The sequence below is a fragment of the Ambystoma mexicanum genome, chromosome 3p, assembly GCF_040938575.1.
Source record: "Ambystoma mexicanum isolate Mex_15411 chromosome 3p, UKY_AmexF1_1, whole genome shotgun sequence".
NCBI lineage: Eukaryota > Metazoa > Chordata > Amphibia > Caudata > Ambystomatidae > Ambystoma > Ambystoma mexicanum.
In genome coordinates this window covers 1,057,376,123-1,057,401,633 of record NC_090925.1, presented here as the reverse complement: position 1 = coordinate 1,057,401,633, position 25,511 = coordinate 1,057,376,123, and the positions used below count along the sequence as shown (strand labels likewise).

The window sequence follows — 25,511 nt, the reverse complement described above, 5'->3', positions numbered from 1 at the left end:
GAGCCTTAGGCGTTTTAGGGCTTACCTTATGGGGTCTACCTGTTACACCCGGCAGCGGTGCCATAACATGACACATACCAAATATTGTACACAGCATCATTATCAGCACATAGCCGCGCCCCTCTGGCAGCGTTGGCGCCTGCCATGGCAACGCACAACATCAGTCCGTTGCGTTGCACAGAGACAACAAGTAAGTCACGTGACCAATAAGCTGACTAGCCCCACGACGGGACTGACGAGGACCCGCCTCCCTAGCAGGATTTAAAGGTGGCGTCTCAATTCGGAAAGCCGCTTCTGTTCACGAGCGTTATTCCTGCATTTCTATTTGAATACCTTGTTATCCTTCAACTGACCTTGGCCTTCAAAAAGGATCACTCCTGCCGCACGTCTCTGACTCCCGACACCCTTGCTTTGACCCGGACCGTTATTGGATTGCCTTTGTCTCCCGTTGGATTTTGTCTTTGCTCATGTTGCCGGACCTCGTCTGTCCCCGGACTTCCGCGTTGATTGCAGTTCAACATAACTCAATCCGTGCCTGGAACCGCACAGTGTGTTTTCTCCAGCTACTCTCATTTCACTGGTAAGCTCTCCCTCTCAACTTGTTTCCGTACAATTCAGGAGCCATACAGTGTATTTCTTGTTGCACTTTCCTTAATATGGAACAGCACTGAGTTATTCTCCTATTATTCCATACCAAGCGGGAACCACACAGTTCGTCCCCGCTACATTCTGTTAACCACTTGTAAGTCTGGCTGCCATCTCCCTTTGTTCTGAGACAATCTTCTAACCCTCCTTGACTCTCTTCATACTTACCATTCAGACTACCTCTGTTGTCTACAATAAGACTCATCTAGATCCTTCCGGGATTACTAAGAACCTACTACACGCTACAGTGCATTTAAGGATGCTTTGCAGATCGTGCACAATCCCGGACCTAGTGCGACCCTCATGCCGTTCAGGTTACTTAACTCTACTAACTTCCTGTTTATTATTTTGTCCTGTCATTTTTGTTAAGTACGTCCTGGGAGTAAGGACTTTCTGACTACCTGTTTTGGTAAGCGTTCACATTGCCCTTGCCATACTTTGTGTGCCTTCTTTAATACTGTTGTTACTGATACAGCTATTTCCTCCGATTGCAGGTCCTTACATCACCTAGCTGTGTAGTCTTGCTTAGAAGGTATACCTGAAAAGAATTACAAAGAATAACTGTCTCCACTCCATTCCGCCAGTACTAACCTGCTGTCTTTTTCTTCTACAGCATTGTGGTTTCGCGGTGTGTGTGTTCCCCGCTCTTTAATTTGATTTACTCCTCTGTCTGTCAATATCATCCAGCAGAGGGGCGTATCATAATGAAGAGATCCCTCAAGTTGAGGAGGCCCAGGTTCAGGACGAACCTTGGCTTTGGTGGCCTTCGTGATCTCTTGCTGTCACTACTCCTTCCACCACTTAATGTTCCATACTTAACGCCCCAGCCAGTGCGGTGAGTAACAGAAACAGAAGCCTAGAGAAACCTGATGGAGCCTACGGATGCCTTAGCAACAATTATGCAGATGGTTACTGATCTTCGTTCTGATCTTACCTCTGCCCATGACAAATTGCGTTAATGCATCGACTCCCTTCAGGGCATGATGATTTCACCCCCTTCTCATGGGGCTGTGGGGGCCTCCGCCTCTGGTTCAGGGTTTCCTTCCCTAAACCAGGTGCCTACCCCTGTGCTGATGGCCAACCAATTCCCGCTGGCACCCCCAGAACGTTTCTTGGGTGATCCATAGAACTACAGAACGTTCATGAATCAGTGCAGATTACACTTCTTATGTCGCCCATCTTCCTTTCCCACTTCCACCACTAAGGCAGCATTCGTTTTGTCCTATTTGGGTGGTACAGCTGCTGCTTGGGCGAACCCCTTACTGGAATCAAATAGTCCCATACTATATGATTGTGACGCTCTTATTGCCACCATGAATTGAGTCTTTGACACGCGGTATACTACACAAACCACAGACATGGAATTTCTAAAGTTAAGACAGGGAAACTCCTCCCTCTTATCTTATCTAGCCAAATTTAACCAGTTGGCCGCAGAGACAGACTAGCCCGAAGAGAAAAAGGCAGCTGTATTTTACCAAGGTCTATCGGAAGAACTTAAAGACACTCTGGGCCTCATTACACAGAATGCGGTAGCCATGGCGCTGTTAGCGCCATGGCTACCCCCTTACCGACGTCGGAGGCCGGGTTCCCGGAATAGGGACATACCGGCCTACTCCGACCTTTGCGGGACGGGTAAGTCCCCATTCCGGGAACCATTCCCCATTTGAGCCCCCATAGGGCTCAATGGGAATGGGGAAGGAGCAAATAACGGTGCCGCAATTTGCGGTACCGTTATTTGCACTGAAGTCCCTCCGCGGGTCCTGTCCTTAATGTGTGGTCTGACCACACCAGGTAGGGGCCATACGGGGACCCTTGAATCCGTCACAAAGGGAAAACCGCAGGTCCCATAACCTGTGTATGTATTGTGGCTCCTCAGAACATAAGCTACAAGACTGCACCAAGAAACAAAAGAGAAAGGTGGGAAACGCCGAATCCCGACAGTAGTCTGAGTCCCTACTTCGGGAGAGTCATGAGTGGACTCACGCATAACTGAACATACGGTACTGTTTCATCTACCTGTTACGTTTACGGTTGCTTCAGGAATACCTTTTTCGACCTCTGTTATTATAGACTCCGGAGCCACTAACATTACATGGATCAACAATACGCCTGGTCTGTGGGGATTCCAACTGTGACTAAGGATCAACCAGAGGCCGTCAATGCCGTGGACGGTTCCGCCCTGGTTTCGGGCCTCGTCACACAAAGGACGGTCCCTAAATCCATGTGTACTCTAGACGGCCATTTGGAGGAGATATCATTTGATATCTTTAAGGCCCCTCAATATAAAACCACATTGGGTCTTCCTTGGCTCCGGTACCATAATCCAGTCATTGATTCGGCTTTGCGTCTGATTCCGGTTCCCGTGTGCAACTTGCAACAGTATATGCTGCTTCATAGTATCACTACAGAAATGCTGTGCAGGCACTGGCAGCTACCTCCTCTTTGTCAGTATCTCCTGCAGCAACAAATGGCATACCCCACAAATATTCTGATTTCCATCACGTTTTTGATAAGTGTATGGCAGAAACTCTAACTCCCCACAGGGTTTACGATTGCCCCTTTGATCTTATATCCGGAGCAAAAATACCATCAGGTCGGGTGTATTCTTTGACCCTCAAGATTCCATCAACAAAGCACTTGAGATGGGGTTTATTCATCCCTCAAAATCACCCACGGCCTCTCCCCTCTTTTTTGTTCCCAAAAAAGAAGGGGATTTGAGGCCTTGCATTGATTACAGGGCCTTGAACGCAGGAACGGTACAAAATCAGTATCCTCTTCCTCTCATATCCGTTCTCCTTGATCAACTGGGTTCCTCCCAGATATTCAACAAATTGGATCTCATAGGAGACTACAATCTTGTGCATATCAGGAAGGACGACGGGTGGAAAACAGCCTTCAAGACCAGGTTCGGCGTATACGAATATCTGGTGATGCCATTTGGGCTCTGTAATGCGCCTGCGGCCTTTCAGGCTTTTATGAATGACATCTTTCAAGATATCCACGATCAATACTTCGTAGTCTACCTAGATGATATTCTTATCTACTCACCATCCTTGTCTGAGCACATTCAACATAAACGCACCGTGCTACAATGTCTTCGTGAAAACCACCTGTACATCTAAGCAGAGAAGTGCTTGTTTCACGCCTCTGAAGTAGAGATTCTGGGGTATGATTTGACCAACTTTGGTATCTGTATGAGTAAGTCTAAGGTAAAGGCAGTTCTAGAATGGCCTGTACCTAAATCAGTGAAATCTCTACAGTCTTTTCTGGGTTTCGCAAATTTTTACAGACGCTTCATACATTCCTTCTCGTCCATCTCGGCCCCTCTCACTGCTCTAACAAGTGCTTAGACTCTTTTCACTTGGACCCGGGAAGCCCAGATCGCTTTTGAAGCATTAGAAGCCACCTTCTCTACGGCACCTGTATTGCAGCATCCTAACCCTGATCTACCCTTATTTGTCAAGGCAGACGCTTCAGGGTTTGCGGTTGGTGCCATCCTACCACAACAAAAACCCATGGGTGGGTACCTCAACTACACTGGCACTCTGAGGTAGAGCAATTATCTATACAACAGTGGTAGTACCAAATGGAATTTAGAAAAAAACTGGGACGATGGAGACTAGAGCTGTAGCTATTAAATCATTATTTTATTTCATTCTGATTAAATGTAAAAAGACATTTTTTATTACAAATCTAATTCAATAAAACATTATAGTTAAATCATTCATTCATACGCCATACATACCATTCAATTCTAAAACAGTTAATTATTTTAAGAACTCAAGGTTTTCATGTAAACTTTTGTAAATTCCAATATACTTGATTGCAAATTCCATTTCACTAACAATTGTCCACATTGTAAACATTATTGACTATAGGTGTCCCAAAATATAGTTCTTCAATTTGTAAAGGACTTCCAATTTAACAATAGTTTCGACTCAACAGTGCCTGGTAGAAGACTTCCAGCAAATTTGTATGTGTCTACTTCAGGATGTGTGAACATTTGTTATTTCTAAAAACAAACAAATAGCATACTATTAAAAGACAGCTCATGTCTCTACTCTCCAAGTTTTTCCATTAGGTGAATAAATGTTACAATCGGGGAACGACTTTCAGTGTCTAGCTCATACCCCAGTATTCTAATTTCTAAACACTTACAAGGGCCCCTTTGCATCTAACCCAATGTGTGCGTTAAAAACATTGTGGGATGACATCTGTCTGTCTACCCATAGTGTACGGACCATCGTCCTATTCTGGTTATGCAAATATATACAAAAACCAGAAACCTTGCGTGACCTCTATGGCAGTCTTTGGGCATGCAGGCAATAAAAAATGCGTCAGTAGCACCGCGTACGAGTCCCCACTCTTAGGCTATCACAAGCCTGTCCTGACTCTGGCGAAATCCACCCCGTGGCCTACTATTCAAAGAAACTGTCGGTATACAAGAGAAACTATACCATTAAAGAAAGAGAACTCCTAGCTATCAGAGACACATGTACTGAATGGAGACACCATCTTCTGGGTGCTAGGCATCCGGTCACGGTATACTCTGACCACCAGAGTCTCCTAGCTTTTCGGTCCATGAAGTGCTTGACAGCCAGACAAGCTCGTTGGCACCTCTTTTTCTCGCAGTTTCAGTTCACAATCACTTACCGACCCACTAAACATCAAGCTTCTGACAATGCACTTTCCCGTCTACACTCTATGGATCCTCCTCGGCTTACGCAGCCTCCTCTTGCCAAACAGTAGTATGTGGGTGTACTGACTTGCCATCCCTACGTTCTCTTATAAAGGACTGGGTCGTCTCGAATCCAACAGAAGTCAAGGAACTTAACCTGGACGTCGCCTAGGGCCTGCCGTATATCCAAGGTCGGATCTTCATACCTCCTGGGCAGGCGCGGTCCCATGCCCTAAAATGGGCACATGACTCTACCATGGTCAACAGAAGACCTTGGAGTTCCTGAGGCGATGGGCTTGGTGGCCGACAATGTCTGGGGATGTCAACGATTATCTATCGACATGTGCTGTTTGGGCCAATGCAAATCAACCAGAACAAAGCCTATGGGTCTTCTAGAGCACTTGCCTGTTCCATACAAACCATGGCAAATGTTATCAATTGACTGTTGTTGAGCTGCCGGAAGTCGATGGGTACAACACCATTTGGGTTGTAGTGGACTACTTTTCTAAGTAGGCAGTGTTTGTTCCTTGCTCGGGTCTTCCTACTGCACCCATAGCCAGACTCTTTCTGGAGAACGTGTTCCGTCATTATGGTTAGCCTTCCATTATAGTGTCCGACAGGGGTACCCAATTTACAACCCGGTTTTGGAAAGCCCTCACTGCTTCCTTAATGACTGACGACAGGTTTTCATCCTCATGACATCCACAAATGGATGGACAGACTGAGCGGATCAATTCGACCATGGAACAGTATCTCTGGTGTTTATGTCTCCAGTTCCAGGGCACTTGACTGTCTGTTTTGTATCCGGCCGAGTTTGCTTCCAACAACTCGGTGCATTCTGCTACTGGATCTTCTCCATTCTTTACCCTGTATGTGCAGCATCCACACTCTTTACCTCTAGATCCATCACTTCCTACTGACAGTCCTGCTGCTCTCTCCTGTGTTCGTGACATGGACCAGGTTCATAGGGACGTTCGTTCTCATCTTCTACGAGCTCAGGCACGCTCAAAGAAATACACGGACGCTCACTGTACTTCAGCCCCGGAGTACCAGGTTGGTATGCTGGTATGGCTATCTACCCGTCATTTGCGCATTCCGGGTCAGAAATCCTTGCTTCCTCGCTTTGTGGGCCCGTACAAAGTCGTATCTCTGATAAACCTGGTGGCAGTCAAGCTCTCCCTTCCAGTTTCCTGGCATGTGCATCCAGTCTTCCACGTCTCGCTGATTAAGCCTTGCCCTACTGGGACCCGTTTGAAAGCACACCACAAGCCCGTTCTGGTGGAGGGTGAGGAGGAATATGAGGTTGCCCGTATCTTGGACTGCAGGCTTCGTAGGGGTTGCCCTTATTACCTCATTGATTGGAAGGGGTACGGTCCTGAGGACAGGACATGGGAGCCTTTGGCTCATATACACTCCCCTGGTCTCTTGCATGCCTTTCACGCCTCCTACGGGTGGCCGCTGTCTTTGGCAGTGCGGCGGGCGGCTGTCCCATAACATGGCACATACCAAATATCGTACACAACATCATTATCAGCGCGTAGCTGCGCCCCGCTGGCAGCGTTGGCGCCTACCATGGCAACGCACGACAACAGTCTGTTGCGCTGCACGGAGACAAGTAAGTCACGTGAAAAATCAGCTGACTATCACAGCGACAGGACTGACGAGGACCGCCTCCGTAGCAGGATTTAAAGGTGGCATCTCAATTCGGAACGCCGCTTCTGTTCATAAGCATTATTCCTGCATTTCTATTCGAATACCTTGTTATCCTTCAACTGACCTCGGCCTTCAGAAAGGATTCCTCCTGTCGCACGTCTATGACGTCTGACACCTCTGCCTTGACCGGACCGTTCTTGGATGGCCTTTGTCTCCTGTTGGATTTTGTCTTTGCTCCTCACGTTGCCGAACATCGCCTGTCCCCAGACTTCCGCGTTGATTCCATTTCAACGTAACTCAATCCGTGCCCGGAACCACACAGTGTGTTTTCTCCAGCAACTTTAATTTCACTGCTAAACTCTCCCTCTCCGCTTGTTTCCGTACAATTCGGGAGCCATGCAGTGTATTTCTTGTTTCACTTTCCTTACTATGGAACAGCATTGAGTTATTCTCCTATTATTCCATACCAAGCAGGAACCGCAGTTAGTCCCCACTACATTCTGTTGATCACTTGTAAGTCCGGCTGCCATCTCTTTTTGTTCTGAGACAATGTTCTAACCCTCCTTGATTCTCTTCATACTTACCAATCAGACTACCTCGGTTGCATACAGTAAGACTCATCTACCTCCTTCAGTCTACTCAGGGATTACTGCAAACCTACTACCCGCTACAGTGCACTTAAGGACGCCTTTCAGATCGTGCACCATCCCGGACTTAGTGAAACCCTCGTGCCGTTCGGGTTACTTACCTCTACTAACTTCCTGTTTATTATTTTGTCCTGTCGTTTTTGTCAAGTACTTCCTCGGATTAAGGACTTACTGACTCCCTGTTGTGGTAAGTGTTCACACTGCCCTTGCCATACGTTGTGTCCCTTCTTTAATACTGTTGTTACTGATACAGCTGTTTCCTCCTATTGCATGTCCTTACATCTTGCTTGGAAGGTATAGCTGAGAAGAATTAGAAAGAATAGCTGTTTCCACTCCATTCCACCAGTACTAAACTGTTGTCTTTTTCTCCTACAGCATTGTGGTTTGGCAGTGCGTGTGTTCCCCGCTCTTTAATTTTATTTACTCCTCTGTCTGTCAATATCATCCAGCAGAGGGGCGTATCATAATAAAGGGTTCCCTCAAGTTGAGGAGGCCCAGGTTCATGACGAATCTTGGCTTTGGAGGCCTTCGGAATCTCTTGCTGTCAGTACTCCTTCGGTGAGTAACACTACCTTCAAGGTCCAAATCGACCATAAACCCTTAAAGATACCAGCGCCAAGATACCTTCGGGTGCACGCGTGCTAAACAAATGCCACTAACAAAACATAACAAAAGTGGCTTATGAAGATGAGCGGTGAAAAGCCTAAACTGCTCAGGTGGTTTAATAGCCTTCACTATTGAGCATAGACCAGGGAAGAGTCATGATAATGCAGATGGCCTTTCCAGAAGGTATGTTGACCGTCTGGTTGAGGGTGTCAATATCATGAGAGATTAGACCACCCTAACCTTAGTCTGGGAGGGTGACTGTGATGTTGAAAATGCATTGGAAGGACAGGGCCTCCATATCCTTGTCTTGTACTCCCTTATCATGTGTGTTCTGTGTTGTTTTGTGCACAGGAGTCCAGTTGGGACTCCTGGCAGTGCAGCTCTTCCTCTTTTTGGATGAGGTGAACAGATACCCTTATGTCACCCATGGGTGGGGTACAACCCTGTACCCCTAGTATACGTTTGTGGGCACCTATGTGTTGCCCATAGAGCAGGGTATGGGCTGGTAGCAGCTCCATGCTGAATTTGACAGGTGCTCCGAGTATCCTCCATTTTGGGATACCCAGGCCCTGCCATGAGAATCTGTGAATTCCTGATAGGAGACAAGATGGCCCCTGGGGCCTCTTGCTTTCTATTGCCTGTTACCTTGTTTTCCCAAAGTCCTGGGAAGCCCTGACTCTGACCCTTCCCCTGACTGGCTGTTGGGTGGAAGAACCATATATGGTATTGTGGGGAAGTCCAGGCCAGGCTGGCTGGAGCCTTCCCAGTGACTGTATGTTGTGGGTACACCCTTTGGGTGGGACCTGTGTGAATAGAGTGTGTGGCCATGGGTGTCTGGTTTCTGTGTGTGACACACAATGAATCAGACAGCCCTGTCTGAAACTGACATGAAGGCATTGTAATGTGTTGAAAGGCTGGGTGCTTGCACCAATCCACATTTCTTGTTATGGCTGTCTGGGTGGAAGTGAATAGCCTGAATACCTGTGAGCCTGATTGGCAGCCTGCCTGCATGAATGCTCTTCTGTCTGATTGGCTGACTAGCTTGGCTCAGCAGAGTAAATGGGGGACAGATGTGTATATCTGGGGGCCTCCGACTTCCCAATGTGTTCAGAAGCTGAAGTTGAAACTTGAAGCTGCTTATCCTTGTGTTAGTCCCAAATACGAGTTACTGCGAATAAATGAAGACACACCAGTCACGAGACAAAGATATAACAGTTTGTCGCTTAAGCAGACCCAGATGCATCCATGTCTGTGTACAGCCATAGAGAAGATGAGCGCAGGTATGGGGGAGCAGACATGTTTTATACATTTTCAGAGAAGTTCAAATTCGTCCCAGGTCACTGTGGGCTAACAGTTCATGACCCATGAAACATGGGCATTTTGCTACGGCAACACATGCTGCAGCGCTTTGCATCATCTCCATACAATTTACTGTCTGGGAACAGAGCAGAGCGGGGTGTAGGAATATTTCTTGTTCTAGCCCAAGGTAACATTCCTTGCGCTCCATTATCTTATATGTTGCTTCTAAGTAAAAGGTAATTCTGCATTTCGTCTCGGTAGTTCCGGCTTTCAGAAATACATAGGGAATGAATTGTGCTCCTTTTAATCATCTAGTTGCACAATTAGCCTCGGAAAGTCAGGAGTCAGGAAGACAGGAAGGCATGTAAACTACTGATTATCTGCATCCGTGCCAGCTCTTCAAGGCCCTAAGCTAAAGACAAACAATGTGCTCAGCATATCTCGCATTTCTGTGCAGGGACATCTTGAAGAGTTTTCTGAGCGGTGAATCTGTGAACCTTTACCGCGTGTGAAATGAAAACCCAGAAAAGCAAGCAAAATAGCCAAGATGGATCCTGGATGGTGCGATTCAGTGTGTGCGCTTAGGCCAACACAACATAATACAGAACAAATGTACTTTTACACTTGAAGCCCAGCTGGAAGAAGAATTGCTGATGTTTTCCTTTGACCCAATCTAAAAGCTGTTGAGTCTGTCAAGGACTGATCCAAGAGAGGACCTGGCTAGGAGACCTTTCCCCCAGCTACTAGGGAACATCGGGCAGAAGCTGATCTTCATCGAGGCGCCATGGAAGCAAGTCCCGAAAGGCTGTCGACCGAAGAAGGGGTCCGCTGAGAATCTTGATGTAAAGCACCAGAACATCGAGGCCATCGAAGTCCATTGCCGTCGACCGGGGTTCGGAGGATTTCTGTTAACAGCTGGAAGCCGGTTGAGTCGTGTTGCACAGAAGCGGGGACAGTTTGACGACCGGAGCCGCAATGCTCAACCTTGTCTAAGAACATTGAACAAAGGGCTCCCTTGCCATCACCATTGACCGCTTTGTCCCGCCGGAGAAAGTAGTGGTCATCGACGATGGAGGAGAGTTCGCCAGTGGGTTTCCCGACACCCAAAGTCCACAAAGATGCTGACAAGTGAAGATCTGAAATCCAGCCTGTGATTGTGTCCCGATCGCGGAAGCTATTCCGCCGCCCGCTGCTGAGCCTACGTTCCTCACCGAGTCTTCTTTGCGGCACTGACCTCTTTGCACCGAGGTGGACCGCATGCCTCATCTTCACAGGACTTCCATGATCGATCATCGAAGAGCACCATGAAGGTCAAAGCGCAGTCTCGACGCAAGTGTGGATCTTTCTTCGAGGAATCTCGACACCCTGTGACTCCTGCTTTAAAGGGAGTGCACTCTTGAGGGATCTGTCGACGAACTGCCGAAGAAACTCTTCTAACTCAGGTAAATTGGGGTAGTTGAACATTTTGATCAGGAAACAAGACTCTGTAAACATTAATGGACTGGGCTTGTTAATACTCTTTATTACAGGTTGCCCAGGTGTGGGGATACCCACTCAGAACTGCATCTTATTAGCTAAAGAAAGCATTCTGCCATTGTTTAACCTAACTTGCCTTCCTTCCTATGATCTATGCGGCTAGCCATTGCTGTATGATTTGTATGCCATTATAACTGTCAGCAGCTGATGAATTTTAAATGGGTCAATAGCTAAGTGTGGTACCATTTTATATATAGTGAACCTTGTTTTTATATAAAGAACTGCGTTAGCACATAACGTAGTGTGTGGACATTTCTTTGTGGGGGCTTGGGGACTACACTGTACTTAAGAACCAGCCTGCATCACCTCCTGAGAGCTTAAGCCTTGGTTGCTCACCCATTCGCTACCAAATAGAGAACCTTGGCTGGGGTGCTCTGTGCTTCTACTCTGCCATATAGAGGGCAGGAGTACAGATACCCCGTCCAGTCTTTACACAAACATTCGCAAATACGGGGGCGCTGTTGAGCAGCCTGCAAGATGGCTGCCTAGTGTTTGAGCTCCGCGCCTAGCCGCCGCATATCCGCTTACATCCGCGGTTCTGCAGCTGATCCGGCGGCCCTGCTTCGGTCCACGTACTCCTGCTGCTGTGCCCTTCCTGCACGCCGAATCCCGGAGGAAATCGGACATCGGGTGCCCCTGATCCGCCTTCTTACCTCACCTGCGCCGGCGTGGCCCTGGGCCGTTCGGCATTTCCTGCGTGCACCGCGGCCCGGATGTGTGCCGGCCGCCGTCTCCGGCGCCACTGACCCGTGACTGGGTCCCGGACGCGGCCCCTCCTCGTTGCGGACTGGTGTCCCTTCATCTTCGCCTGCCCGCCCTTCCCGCTCAGGATCGGTGGTGCGGGCCCGCGAGGGGTGCTCCCGCGGCGGAGCCCTCCGCCCACTGCCAACGCGACTTCTGGAGGTGGCCCACGGGTCAGCGGCCCCTTCCTCTGTGATCGCTGTGGCGGCCTGGCCTGGGGTTGGAGCGGCTGGTGGACGCGGCGGGCTGGAGGTGAGAGTTGGGAGCTGCCGCCATCTTTGCCTCCCGCGTTCCTTCCGCTTCTCCCTGCACTAGGGTGGGCCTGCTGAGGCCTGAACTCCCCACGCATTGCCCATTCTGCCGGTGGGCCTCATCTGCCTAGTGCCGCGCGGCCCTCCCGGTGGGGGCCCCCCTCCTCCACCGCACTGCCTTGGGAACACTACAACTCATCCTGCTGGGAGGGTGACCTGCACCACGCCCAGCGGCCCAGATTGGCGGACCTCCTACGCTTCAGCCCCGCTCGTTCTCCGGCGTGCCCGGGCAGACTCACCTCAGGCGGCACAACTACACTGCACCGGACCGCGCTCTCTGGCTGCACAGCACCCCGTCCTCCATACTCCACCTCCCTATCTCCCCAATCTCTGCTGGACTATAAGCTGCTCCCGGGAGCCGAGACCCCAGCCGGAACTGCACTGGGGGGGTTCTGGTCCCTCTGGTAGGCCCTACACCAAGTATATAGTTGGGCCTCCCGGACGCATGGTCTCCCCGCTGGATCGATCCGGACCGGTTCGGCTGCCTCCTTCACGCCCGTAACTGGCTAAGCTCATCCCGGCATCTCCCAATCTGATTCCCGATCCGGATCATGTCGAATCGCTCCAAGAGTGGCGCCAGAAGGGGGGCCATGGACAAATTTACAAAAGCGGTCCCCCGATCTGAAGTGGGCCGCGCATCAACTACGCCTGATGAACCTGACACCGACCCGTGTTCCGTGGCTGCGGCTCCTGATCTTACTGCCATGATGGAATCGATGGCCAAAAACTTTGCCTCCTTTCATGAAAAGCTTGACGACATCAATGCTAACGTGGCCTCTCTCAAAACACGCGTCGATCAGGCTGGCTCCAGAATCACGGAGGCCGAAAACCGTATATCCACCAATGAGGATGAGATACACACACTACAAGATACTGTGGCTACCTTATCACGCGACATGAAGAATGTAAAGGCAAAATGCGACGATTTAGAATCCCGCTCTCGCAGAAACAACCTGCGCATTATTGGGGTACCAGAGACTGCCCTGAAGGGTCGAATGGAAGAGGCGGTTGAACGTCTTCTCAAGGACTTGCTTGGTGTGATCCTGACCTTTCCCCCTACTTCACTGTCGAGCGGGCTCACCGGGCCCTGTCTCCCCGTCCCAGGCCTGGAGATAGCCCCAGGCCCATCATAGCCAAGATTCTCAATTATCGAGACAGAGACCTTATCCTCCGCCTGGCACGGGAGAGGGGGGAGTTGCGGTTGGAGGCCAATATTATTCAAATTTTCCCGGATTTCTCAATGGCTGTGCAGCAGGAGAGGCGTCAGTTCCTTGGCGTTAAGAAGATGCTCAGGGAGCGCAAAGTCCCATATGCCATTCTATTTCCTGCTAGACTCAAAATCACCCACATGGGCAAACTCTATTTCTTCACCATCCCTGACGAGGCGGTAAAATTTATTGAGATGCAGATACCGCTTCAGGGCCCTGGAGATGCCATCGCTGATGAAAGCTAATTGAGTGTCATGAAGGTGGGATTTTGGCTGCATTTGTTGACTCTGTAATTACAAGTTCTTACTGTTTAGACTGCTCGGCTCACCGGGTCGCCCTGGCTCCTGGCGGCGCACGCCGGAGGCGGGGTTCGGCCACGAACTGCTGGTACTGGCCACTTATCTCTCACATTGCTGGGAACTGTCCTTTACTCCAGTCTCCCTCGGTGGCTGGATGTCCTGGGGGGTAGTGACTGGCCCCGCTATCATCCGAACACTTGGCATGCCGCAGAGCTGGGCCCTGCTCAGTGCACGCTGTTCCGTGGTATGCCCATGTGGCTGGCCACGATGAGACACTCTATCCTGCCATTTGCTGTTGGCGTTGCGCTGGCTTGTGAGCCGGATACTTAATCTGGGGCCAGCTCCCCCCCGGGATGGCCTAGGTGCCTACTGATTGCCCTGGCCGCGGTGCTCAGGCACCCATCCTTCTGGGGACATTTATGATGCTTTACGCGAAGCCAATGTAACAATATTTTGATGCCCTATTGTTCTTCTTCCTCTTCTAACTGCACAGCGGCAGGTCTTCTACCTCTCTGAGACTGGCCCAATTCCCCTCTCTGTGACTCAGGGGGGGGATGATATATGACTGTCGATACTGTTGTGGTAGTTGCGAGAACCGCGGAGGCTTGTGCGCGATCCCCGAATCCCCGCCCTGCGGGTCGGGACTTGCGTTATAAGTCCATTGCCACTGTTCGTTTTGCAACAGAGCCACTTGGCTCTAAGCGTGCTAGTGCGTGGCAACGGCGCACCCCATTGCGATTGCACTGTTCTCTTCTGTTTTGTTGCTATGGTTTGGCCCCTGTTGGGCCATGGGGAAGTGCGGGCCAGGTTGGTGTTGGCCCATCTGCGCACCTTTAGGGGTGGGTGATGTTTACACTGCTGATTCATGTTTAGTGGTGCGGGTGGGGGGTGGAAATGGGGTTGTTTCTCAAAAAGGCATACGAGGTTTCGCGAGGTGCATTCTGGGGTGGCACAAGCACACATGCTATTGTTACTTGGGGAGCTCACATGGTCATTGGTGTTGGGACGTTCATTAGGGATGGAGATTGTTGATGGGGATGGCTACCACTGAAATGTCTACTGTCATAATGTCCTGGAATGTCCGGGGGTTGAGCAACCACACCAAAGCCCGCAAGATCATGGCGTATGCCAAAAGGCATAACTGTAAGATCCTGCTCCTACAGGAGACACACTCCAATGGACTTATACCAAGGGCGGTTGCCCCGGCATGGGGTCCCGCCAGATTCTACACCTCCTATTCCACGCAATCAAGGGGTGTTCTCACGATTATTCACAAATCGATTAAGTTTGGGCTGCATAAAAGCTACATTGACCCTGAAGGCCGCTATGTTATACTACACTGCACACTAGCCAACAGGGAATATCTGCTTGTTAACACCTACTGTCCCAACGTGGACTCTCCGGAATTCTTTGACACAATAGCCACCATACTTCTGGGCTTTGTGGGGGTGCATATTATATGGGGAGGGGATCTGAACCTCATATTGGACACTGTTCTTGACAGAACTGCCACGGGTCCCAGAGCATTGTCTCGCGCGGCGCGTAGGCTGCGGAGCCATATGCAGTCGCTCAATATTTGTGATGCTTGGAGAACTCTCCATCCCCAGGAGCGGGAATACACCTACTACTCGTCGGTGCACGACAGCTCGTCCAGGATAGATCTATTCTTGGCCTCCAGCGAGGTAATGGGCGGAGTGGAGGGTGCGGACATCCTGGCCCGCACGCTGTCGGATCATGCTCCAATCACACTGTCTCTAAGACTGGGCACTCCTGCTCCAACAGCCAGCACTTGGCGCTTTAAGTCCGAAGCCCTAAAAGACATCGTGTTTAAGTCCGAAATACTAGCTGATATCGGGTCGTTCTTTGAACTTAACTTACTTCGAGACACGACTGCCGCGATCAGATGGGAGGCCTTTAAGGTATACATAAGGGGCATGTCCATCTCTCGGGAGGCCGGGGTACTGAGGGCCATCAGGGCTGCTCTGGGGCAATCTGAGATCAAACTGAAACAACTCGAGCAGCGCAACACTACCGGATCCGACCCCACCATTCTTGCCCAAATCTCTGATGAACTCCAGGTATATAACACACTGGCCACCTCCGAAGTCCGTTACTTCAGCCGCCCTCAAGCCGCCAGGAGGTATGGGGAGGGCGACAGACCCGGGAAAACGCTTGCGACACTTGTAAGAGGGGAGGCGGGCCGAACACAGATTTCCTCTATCAAAGATCGCAATGGTGAGATCAAGTGGGCGGACCGAGAAATACTAGACACATTCACTGAATTTTATAGCTCCCTCTACTCCCGGCCCGTAGAACACACTGAGCAACGTATGCGCGAGCTCCTTGAGCAGATCCCCACTACAGAGATTTCCCAACAGACCAGGGACCAGCTAGACTCCCCAATCACGCTAGACGAGATAGTGTCGTCCATCTCTGACTTGCCCAAAGGCAAAGCACCTGGCCCGGATGGGCTCACCGCAGACTTTTACCAGGAGCACATAGCTATTCTGGCCCCTAGGCTGCTTGAGGTATGGAACGAGGCCCTCCAGGCCTCCATCCTCCCCCCCTCCATGCGTGAAGCGGTCGTCACGGTGCTGCTCAAACCGGGTAAGCCTGAAGATGAGTGCGGGTCATACAGACCTCTCTCCCTCATGAACCTTGACACAAAGATCTTTGCCAAGATCATTGCCAATCGCTTTTTGCCAATTATGACGCACCTGGTGCATGAGGACCAAGCGGGCTTCGTCCCGGGCAGGTCCACCTCCCACAATATCAGGAGATTGTTCAATGTCATGTCCCGCATAGATCAGAACGCCCAGGCGGTGGCGGTTACGTTGGACGCCCAGAAGGCCTTTGACATGGTCTCCTGGAAATACATGTGGCTGGTCCTCGAGACAATGGGTGTTGGCCCAAACATGATAGGGTTTATTAAACTATTATACACCTCCCCCGTTGCGCGGGTTCGAATTAACTCACTAACATCCGAGATTTTCACGTTATTCAGAGGCACCCGCCAGGGCTGCCCCTTCTCCCCAATTCTCTTCGCATTAGTGATAGAACCAATGGCGGACTATGTCCGCTCAAGACACTCTCATAAGGGAATAAGATTGATAGAGGACCCTGAAATTATAGCCCTATACGCAGACGATGTCCTATTCTATATCAGAGATCCCACAACTCACCTCAATCCCATATTGAGAGATGTCACTCGCATTGGCACCCATTCCGGTTTTACAATTAACTATTCCAAGTCAGAGATCTTCCCGCTCACTCAATCCACCATACAGCCCGTCTCTGAATATCCCCTGCGCTGGGCCCCTGAGGGCATTAAATACCTGGGTGTACATGTATCCCTTACTAAACCCGCCCTACTCACTGAGAATTACTCTGCGGTAGCGCTGATAGTTGAGGCCAAAATCTCTCGATGGCGCACTCTTCCGTTATCCGTTGCGGGTCGGCTGTCACTGATTAAAATGATTCTGCTCCCCAAGCTCTACACCTTCAGTAGCATACCCGTTTGGCCTGGGAGGGCATACTTCACTAAGTTGCACACACTCTGCGCACAATTCCTCTGGCACTCAGGTGCGGTCCGCAAGAAGTGGACTGATATGGCACTCTCATACAGACGGGGGGTATTGCTGCTCCTGACTTTGCTACATACTGGATTGCGGCCCAAGCCCAATATGCCACTCACTGGTACCCTGGCGCCCCAGTGCGCCCTCATGTTAAGCTGGAACGGTTGGCAACCGCTGGCATTAATTTAATGTCCCTAGTGCTACAGCGACACTACGCCCCGGACTCCCCAATTGATCCCGTCGCAGCTACCATGTTTGCCTGGACACGCATTCTAGGCCCATCTGATGGGATCTCCCCGTACTACAAGTGGCTGCCCGTATGGGCCTGTCCCGGGCTAGAGCCCACGCTTGACGCTGCCTTGGCCCGCCATTGGGAGGCTCTGGGGTATAGGGCACTGTCGGACTTCTATCCAGAGGGTAAATTCATAGACCCCCAGACTTGGAGGCCGGGTCACACTAGATCCCCCTTAGAAACTCTTCAGTACTACAGACTCCGCGCTGCGTTCTGCTCTAGGTGGCCCTCTTTCCCTGATGAGCCCCCTGATAACCCGGCAATAGCTTACATTGCTAACTCGGGCGGTGCACGAGGCGTCATCTCATCACTATATAACATCCTGCAGGACGCCCCCTCTATTCCGGTCCTCGGAGCGCGCAACAAATGGGCAGACGAACTGGGCCTAGAAATAACTGATGAGCTATGGGAGAGCATGCGTCTTCACACCCAAAAAGTTTCTCTCAACTTCCGCTTTCGGGCCATGCAATATAAGCTCCTTAATAGGCTGTATTATACACCGCACAGGACTTCCGGGTTTGCTCGCTTGGAGGTGCGCCTCTGCCCACGGTGTGGGGCCGCGGACGCTGATCATCTACATATGTTCTGGACCTGTCAGAACTTGTTCAATTTTTGGGACGGGGTCCTAAAGACACTTAGTGCAGTAATTGAGACCACTATTGATCCCGATCCTCTGGCAGTCCTATTTGGGGTTTGGAGCACTGTGGAAACTAAACGCCTGAAAAAGTTTTTAAATATAAGTTGTATGATTGCCAAGAAGTGTATACTCCAGAGTTGGAAGTGCCCCTCTCCCCCGACCCCGCAGAGATGGTTGGGCCTGCTTACTTGGTCACGGAACTGCGAGGAGGACTACTTGACTATGCTACCGGCCCAGTCCCGTCCCAAGAACATTTGGAATGAATTCAACACATATCTCAATATTCAGTCCGAGGCTGGGTCGGAGACCTGTCTGTCCCCGGCCACCACTCCTGCTTCATGATCTCCTCAGCTCTCCTCCCCCATTCGCAAAACATTGTAGTCACTGCTGTAATGTTGATAAGGTGGCCTGTAAGCACCTCCATGTTGTATATGATTCATATGCTTGTTGCCTTGACGTCTGTACCTTGTGAACCTCTGCCGATAAAAATAAAAGTTTAAAAAAAAAAAAAAACATTCGCAAATACTCAAAGTTAATCTTACATTTACATGCTTAGAATCCACCAGTTGGTATAGGAGCCAAAAGGTATCTCCTGGTAGATGTTGGTTTCAAGCTAACCAGGGTCTAATATGCTAGAAGCAGAAGCTAAATAGCTCCCCTCAATTTCGAGCCCTGATAATTTTTGTCATGGTGGTGAAAGGGTAAAACTAGTTCCAGGTGCAACCATGTTTTAACCATATAATTGACATTTGCTGCTATGGAGAGATCCCCTTCCAGAATGACATCATGGATGTTTAGGCCACAGGAAAGGGGGGGTGGCTCTCTGTGTGTGGGGGGAGTGTTATTGAGAGACAGGAATTGTGCATATTGGGTACACATATGCCGAGGTGATTAGATGAGGAAAGGAAGATGATAGATGTACCACAAAGGTGGAACAGGATGGCGAAAAGTATTTATCGCTAGGGAACCCCACAACATGTGGGGGGGAACAGGACTGAAAGTGGGGACAGATAATTTGTAGATGACCCAAATGAAAATACCAGATCCAGTCATAGGTGTTGGAACTGATCCTCATCATGTAGAACAGAATAGGATGAATTTGATTGGAGGTACACAGTGTTCAAGGTAATTTATATGTCGGGAAAATGAAGAGCGCACCGTCCATACTTGCATTGTGTTAAGGGCCGTCCCAGCAGGCGCATACTCAGAGCCTTGGACTGGGCACGGTTGTGACTTGCTGTCATTGAGAAGGTTCCTGGCTTCTGTGATCTCCAGTATTTGCTTTTTGGCTGTACTTTTGATGAGTGTGGCAATAGGATGCTGGGTGCCGATGGTGTGTCGTTTTTCAATATGTTAGGAACAAGACAGTTCCTCTACAGTAGAGGTTTGATGTAGGAGATTTTTTGTATAGCTCAGAGATTATCACAGGAGGATCCAGGGAGACAACAGAAAACCTGCAGGACACAAACTTCCTTTTACAGCTTGAGCACATCTTGGAAACAAAGACATGAGTGTGAGGAGAAGCAGTTGTTAGGTTGGAAGATCCGGAGAGTGGGCCAGAGTAAGAGGAGAGATTTGGAGTACCGAAATTAGTTTTCCACAAGTTATATTTCCGCTTCCTATGATTTCTTCTGATATTGATCAGGAAGAAAGCTGAATAGAGATATAGACAGGCTGCGTTTACAGAGCACTGTGCACTCAGAGACGAGCATGAAGACTTCCTTGGAAGGACAGTGTTCTTTCTTCCTATTTTCCCATTTAGTTAGAAGAAAATGTGAAGGTCATACAGGAGGTTGTTACATCCAAGAGGCAGTAGTGTGTTGTGAGGAAGATGGGATGAATAATGATTGTGGGAATTAGAGGGAGAATTGGAAATGGGTGGGACAGGAGAGATCAGAGCAGGGAGCTATAGTGGAAAAGGAGTTGAAAAGTAAATGGCAGAGGGGTGTTCGTGAGTACAAGTAGAAAGAATGGAGGGTACTACGATAGGAGAATGAGTTTTTTGAAATAGAAGCAACCTGATGTAATATATATCAGATGTAATGGGATGCAGTGTGTGAGCGCTGCAGTGGATGGAGGAGATGAAGATGGCGTGATGCATTGGTGGAATGGAAGAAGAGGAAAGGAAGAAAAAGGAGGGAAGAGAGAGGATGGGCTGAGAGGATGGCTGCAGGATTGGACAAGGTATGACAAGGGACCAATGGTACAGCAAGAGACTGGGGTAAGGTGAAGAGAGGAACAATCAGAAAAAAAGTCACACGCTGACTTTGTGAACACACCAGTCTAGATGAGGTGTATCTTGGGGGTGGAAGAAGAGGGAAGTACATAGAATGGGGACTAAGAGAGGAATATGCAAAAGCAGAATTATTCTAGACCTCAGAAACCTGTGGCAAGTGTGCCCATATGCAGAATTGTTCTAATGATGAAGTTAGAAGTGTAGACTTTGGGGTTAGTGCCAAGGGATCTATAGTGATTTCTAGCGTTCTCCAATGAGAAACTTAGCAAGTGCAAATATAATTTAAGAATTTTAAAAAAAAAGTAAAATGTAATGTACCTTTGCCTTCCTTCTTTTCACAGCAGTAGGGCAATCTTGCAAATTGGAAGGGAAGCCGAAGACATCAGACACCGCTGTTTCATGAATCCCTTCAATTGTACACAAAGAGCAATAATGGTTACTACACAGCCTGTTTGACACTAGAAAATCCAACAGAAACAATGTGGTTCATTTTTTTCAAAATGATATCACTAAACAAGAACATCAGGATAGGTTGACAGGTCCAACAGGAAATAATATTCGTGTTCATTCATCCTACACTTTCCCAACCTAAGAAATCAACTGACGCTTCTTTTTTGAGAGGGCAGATTACATGTGTCTAGTATTGTAAGCCAAGAAAGAGATTGGAAAGTCATGGCCTGCTTAGAACCCGCTCCAAGACTTTTATTCCCGATCTTCAGAAAGGTGCAATGAATGTGTGGGGCAGAATATATAAATGAAAGGACATGCTCTACAATATCATAGTTGCTGTGAATGAGATTTCCTGTGAATAGGTTTCTGAAATGGGAATTATTAGCATAAAAGGAAACATTCAAAATGGCTTCATCAACATTTCTACCAAAGGCCTCATCTTTACAATATGTTTAAGACTGCCTATTATTTTTCAACCTGGGCATTGTATTTACATAATCCGAAAGCAGTTTGCATTTTCACCTCATACCTCAACAGGCCATCATTTTACAGTGCACGTCATACCTGAATTCCATTTCCTTTAAACCTCTTGCCACATGTATTTGTTACCTGACTCTAAGTGCTCTCCGTGCACTCCTTACAACTTGAGTGTGACAGTGTCTTCTTTTTTTATCTTGGATGGTAGTTGCAATATTGGCTCTCCTTTCTTTTTCTTTTGCTTCAGTTTGTAATTTGATGGCAGGGACCTGGTACGTTTGCACTGAGCCGTAGCCAGGTCCCCACCACCAAATGTATTTTCATCATTTGCACAGTCTAGTGCAAATGTGCAGGGCCAAAGGCGACATACATGCATGTATGTCGGCTGTGCCCTGCACTTTTTCACTCCGTCGTGCAAAGTGAGCAAACACTGCCTGGCTTGCTCGCATTCCAGGGAGCGTTTACTTGTAATTGTGAATGTTGCTTATCATGTGTAGATGAGATGGTAAGAATATATCGGGCAGTGTCTAATGGTAATTCAAAACGCTGCCTGCAACTCTCGTATGGCAGGCAGCATTTACAATGGATGCCTATGGGGTCCTCCTGCTTTATGCTAAAGCATAAAGCTGACGGACCCACCACATAGGGATCTTCAGCGTCTACTCCAGCATGAAAATCCAGATCAGAGCAAATTCTCGAGAATTTGTATGACAGAGAGGAAGGACGGCGGTGGAAACACAAGTTGCGTTGCGCCCCTCCTCTCCACGATACAAATGATTAAAATGATGCTGTGCTGTGAATGAAAGGTGTAAAAGCAATGGATAAAATGTGGGAAGGCTTTTACACCTTTCATTCACGTTGCATCACTATTGAACATGAACTCCTCTAGGTGTTGGTAATTAACACATACTGTACACCACCTTTTGCCCAGCACATTTGTACTATGATGTGCAAACTGAGTGCAAACTTATCAGGTCCCTGTCATCAAGTTGCGAACTGGAGCAAAAGGTGCACTCCTGTGAGTATTTGGAAATAATTAATTCTTGAAACCTATATCTCCTGTCTATATTATGAAACAGATTCCTCAGCATTTGTCTCATACTCCTTTGTGCTTTTGCCATGGGATTGCTCTTTTCTGGCCTGTGCGCCATTTGTGTATTTTGAAAGCAATTCCTTTCTTTGTACCCTATATATGCATTATGTATTGTAAATGTAATTCTTCTAACGTTGTATCTGAATTATTATTCGTACTTGGGTCTCCCCGTGCCTCCTCCTGTGTGTACTATAAGTGAAAGAAATTACACTTAACTCCTAACCAACTAACTCCACTTCTTTGGGTCTGTCCTGGGACTTGTCATCTTACCATGCTGAGTCTCGGCGGTGGAGCTGGCTTCTTTACCGATGGCATCCGTTCCTCTTGGTTTTCTCTGCTTCTTTGCCTTGTAGATAGCTGCATTCCCACTACCTCCAGCTTGACAGCTGAAAGGCGAGGTCAAAATGGAACTATGAACCTCAACGTTACTAGAGCTTACAAGACCAGATGTCCTCCCACTGGCGTGATACCCAGGAACAGAAGCCGCCATGGCACTCGCTGTAGCTTTAGCAAGGCCAGCCTCCTTTCCTCTGTAAGGAAGAAGGCCACTCTCTTTGCCAGAGGTCTTCCTCTTTTTCCTGATAGTGTCTTGTGGCCCGTCAATGACCGATTGGGCTCCCAACTGAGGGTGTCTACTCCTTTCGTCCCACTTGCCTGAGGCTATCCCCACTTGTCCATGATCCTCCCTACTGTGCCCCTGGCTTCCTCTCTTGATCCTACATCTATCTCTTAATTGAAACCCATCGTCCTCGGCGACTGGAACGTGCGCCCCCTTATGGGTCCTTATCTGCCGCCCCCCTGTGGGTTCTCCGACTCTTCGGTTAGTCTCACATCTGTCGACGGCCCCAGACTTCCCTTTCCCGTGTGCCTTGAGGCGCTCACCGCCATCGTGCGTCACCCCTCCACAGCCCCCCTTGTACTTCCTGTCCTCCTCGAGCTCAGCACGTTCCCTCTTCCTGTCCCCGCTTCTACTGGCCTCCTCTTTCACGCCCCACCCATATTGCAGGACTGCCCCGCTGCAGTGGCCCCCGAAGTGGTTAACGTACACGGCCTTCACGGGCGCCTTATTGTGTGGCTTCATGTGCACAAAAGGGGCGCCCGCTTCACCAGTCGCCGAATAATCGCCGAGGGGTCACATCAGGTCTCTTCACACTGGGCTGAGCGAAGTCTCCCAGAACCACCTGGGATTGGACTTCGTGGTACTGCCTGGTCAGGCCCTGGAGAAAGTCGGGAGCCCCGAAGATTCCGTTCCTAATGCGGAAAGACCGTCGCGTGCAGCTTTCGGGTGCTGAGGCGCACTGACGGTCACCGCGTCACTGCAAAAAGCTGGCGGTATGACGTCACACCGGGATGGCTGTAAACCTAAACCCTGGCAGTCTTATCCCTCTTTAGCTACCAAGTATTTAAGCGATATGGAAAAGAAGATACTATTATAAATATAAGATCATATTTTCAGGATAATTGAATATGAATTAAATTGTAATGTTCTTAAGCACACCTGGCTGTTGTACTAGTCGGGCATGACGATTGTGTTTGTGCGAGTGGTTGACTGTAAGGAATGCGGATGCGTAGTTAGTCGCCACTACAAGTTACCTAGTTCATTTTTATGTAGTGTCCATACAATAACGTTTTCAGATGTCGATTTATTATACCGAAGGTTGTGGTCTGACAACAACGTGGCCCTGCACTGCCATTGCATGGATATCTCAGCCGCACGTCGCCTGCACGCATCACAGTTTACTTGCCAACATTCTGTGACCAAAAAGATGTAAGATTGTTCTAGTTTCCAAAATAACACTTAGCATAACAATGACATCACAGACAATTCAAAACAAACATTGTTGGCACCACTGGAGCATTCTAAAATGCGCAACCCACCAAACAGCACAACATGGAAAGATGCTAGAAAGTTTAAATGTATAATTGTGAATGGTAGGTTAACACCAAATTCAAACACCTAACTTCACAGAAGATAATCACACAGATCTGGTAAGCAACGTTTGCCAATACTCTGTAGCAGCAGCCTGGGCAGTACATATTTATTCCTGCAGTGCAGGTTGAACACTGAAAACACAGACTGATACCCTCCTCAATCTGATAGGCATATGCTGTGTGATGGTGGTATGCTCTGCCACATGCCTTCACTGATGGTTCACCTAAGGTCTGTCCCGGCAAGAGTGCAGGGGAGAGTCATGTAGCTGTCGTTGGGTCAGCGGGTTGATCTGAGCCCATCACTGAAATGTACCACTTACCTGCCCACTACACAGGCAGATTAATTCATTTGTTGCATGCTTTTTCCTGAGCCCGGTCACTAGCAGCCTGCCTTAGGGTCACATAAATGACCTGCACTGTAAAAACCAGTAGGATCTGTCAGCCAAACTGTAGGACTGCTTAAAAAGCAGTAGCCTACTGCCTAAATCGGTAGGGTTGGCAAGTATGTCACCGCACTAGAGGATGTCACAGCTGGGGGCCAGGCCCCAAGGCTCAGAAAACAGAAAGCACCAGGAGTGAGCAAGAAGCTAACACACGCATTTGTCAATATCTTCTCTCTTTCTGTGAGCACTTTTCATGGTTTCAGGCTTGTAGCTACAGCCACTTTTGCCACAACATTAAATCTGGCAACGAAAACAAGCGTTGACTTCTGCCCAAAAGCTATTGGGAAATACTTGTCATGATAGACAACTTCTCCAGATTGGCTTAAATTGAACTTGTCCACTCAACCGCTGTCCTGCCCATGGTAGAGAAAATGCTGCTAACGGCATCCCTGGTGAAACTCACACAACTGTCTGTTCCAACACTGAATTCTATAGCTAATTAGCAGCTCAGTGTTTGCCATGCTAGAATGACTCTGTTGGGCCCAAAGAAATGGAAACATGGAGATATTAATGCACACTTTCAAAACGGTGGTCTGAATAGCAACCAACAGGTCAATGTTGAAATGGAATTGTTCCAATTTGTAAGACCACAACAACGGCAAACACTTCCACGCTCTGGTTGCCCACAATTTAACTTAATGGTCCTCTTGTTGTGATGACTATTCTCTTGCGTTCTTCATGGGCACCAAGCAAGCTAGATGCCAATTGAACAGAAACCAGATGAAGATTGAAAACGACAAAATGAGTACTTCA

General features: G+C 48.8%; 1 protein-coding gene across 1 annotated transcript in view; it reads right to left on the bottom strand.

Moving 5' to 3' along the window:
- LOC138581240 (uncharacterized) overlaps nucleotides 1–23,941 on the bottom strand; it is a 254,083-nt gene extending 230,142 nt beyond the window's left edge. The window contains exons 1-2 of the mRNA XM_069652421.1: nucleotides 22,654–23,941; nucleotides 20,682–20,770 (exon numbers count right to left, since the gene is read on the bottom strand). Coding sequence (XP_069508522.1) covers nucleotides 20,682–20,770; nucleotides 22,654–23,464 — 900 coding nt within the window. The 5' untranslated portion in view covers nucleotides 23,465–23,941. The remainder of the gene's footprint in view (nucleotides 1–20,681; nucleotides 20,771–22,653) is intronic.
- Nucleotides 23,942–25,511: the final 1,570 nt, after the last annotated feature.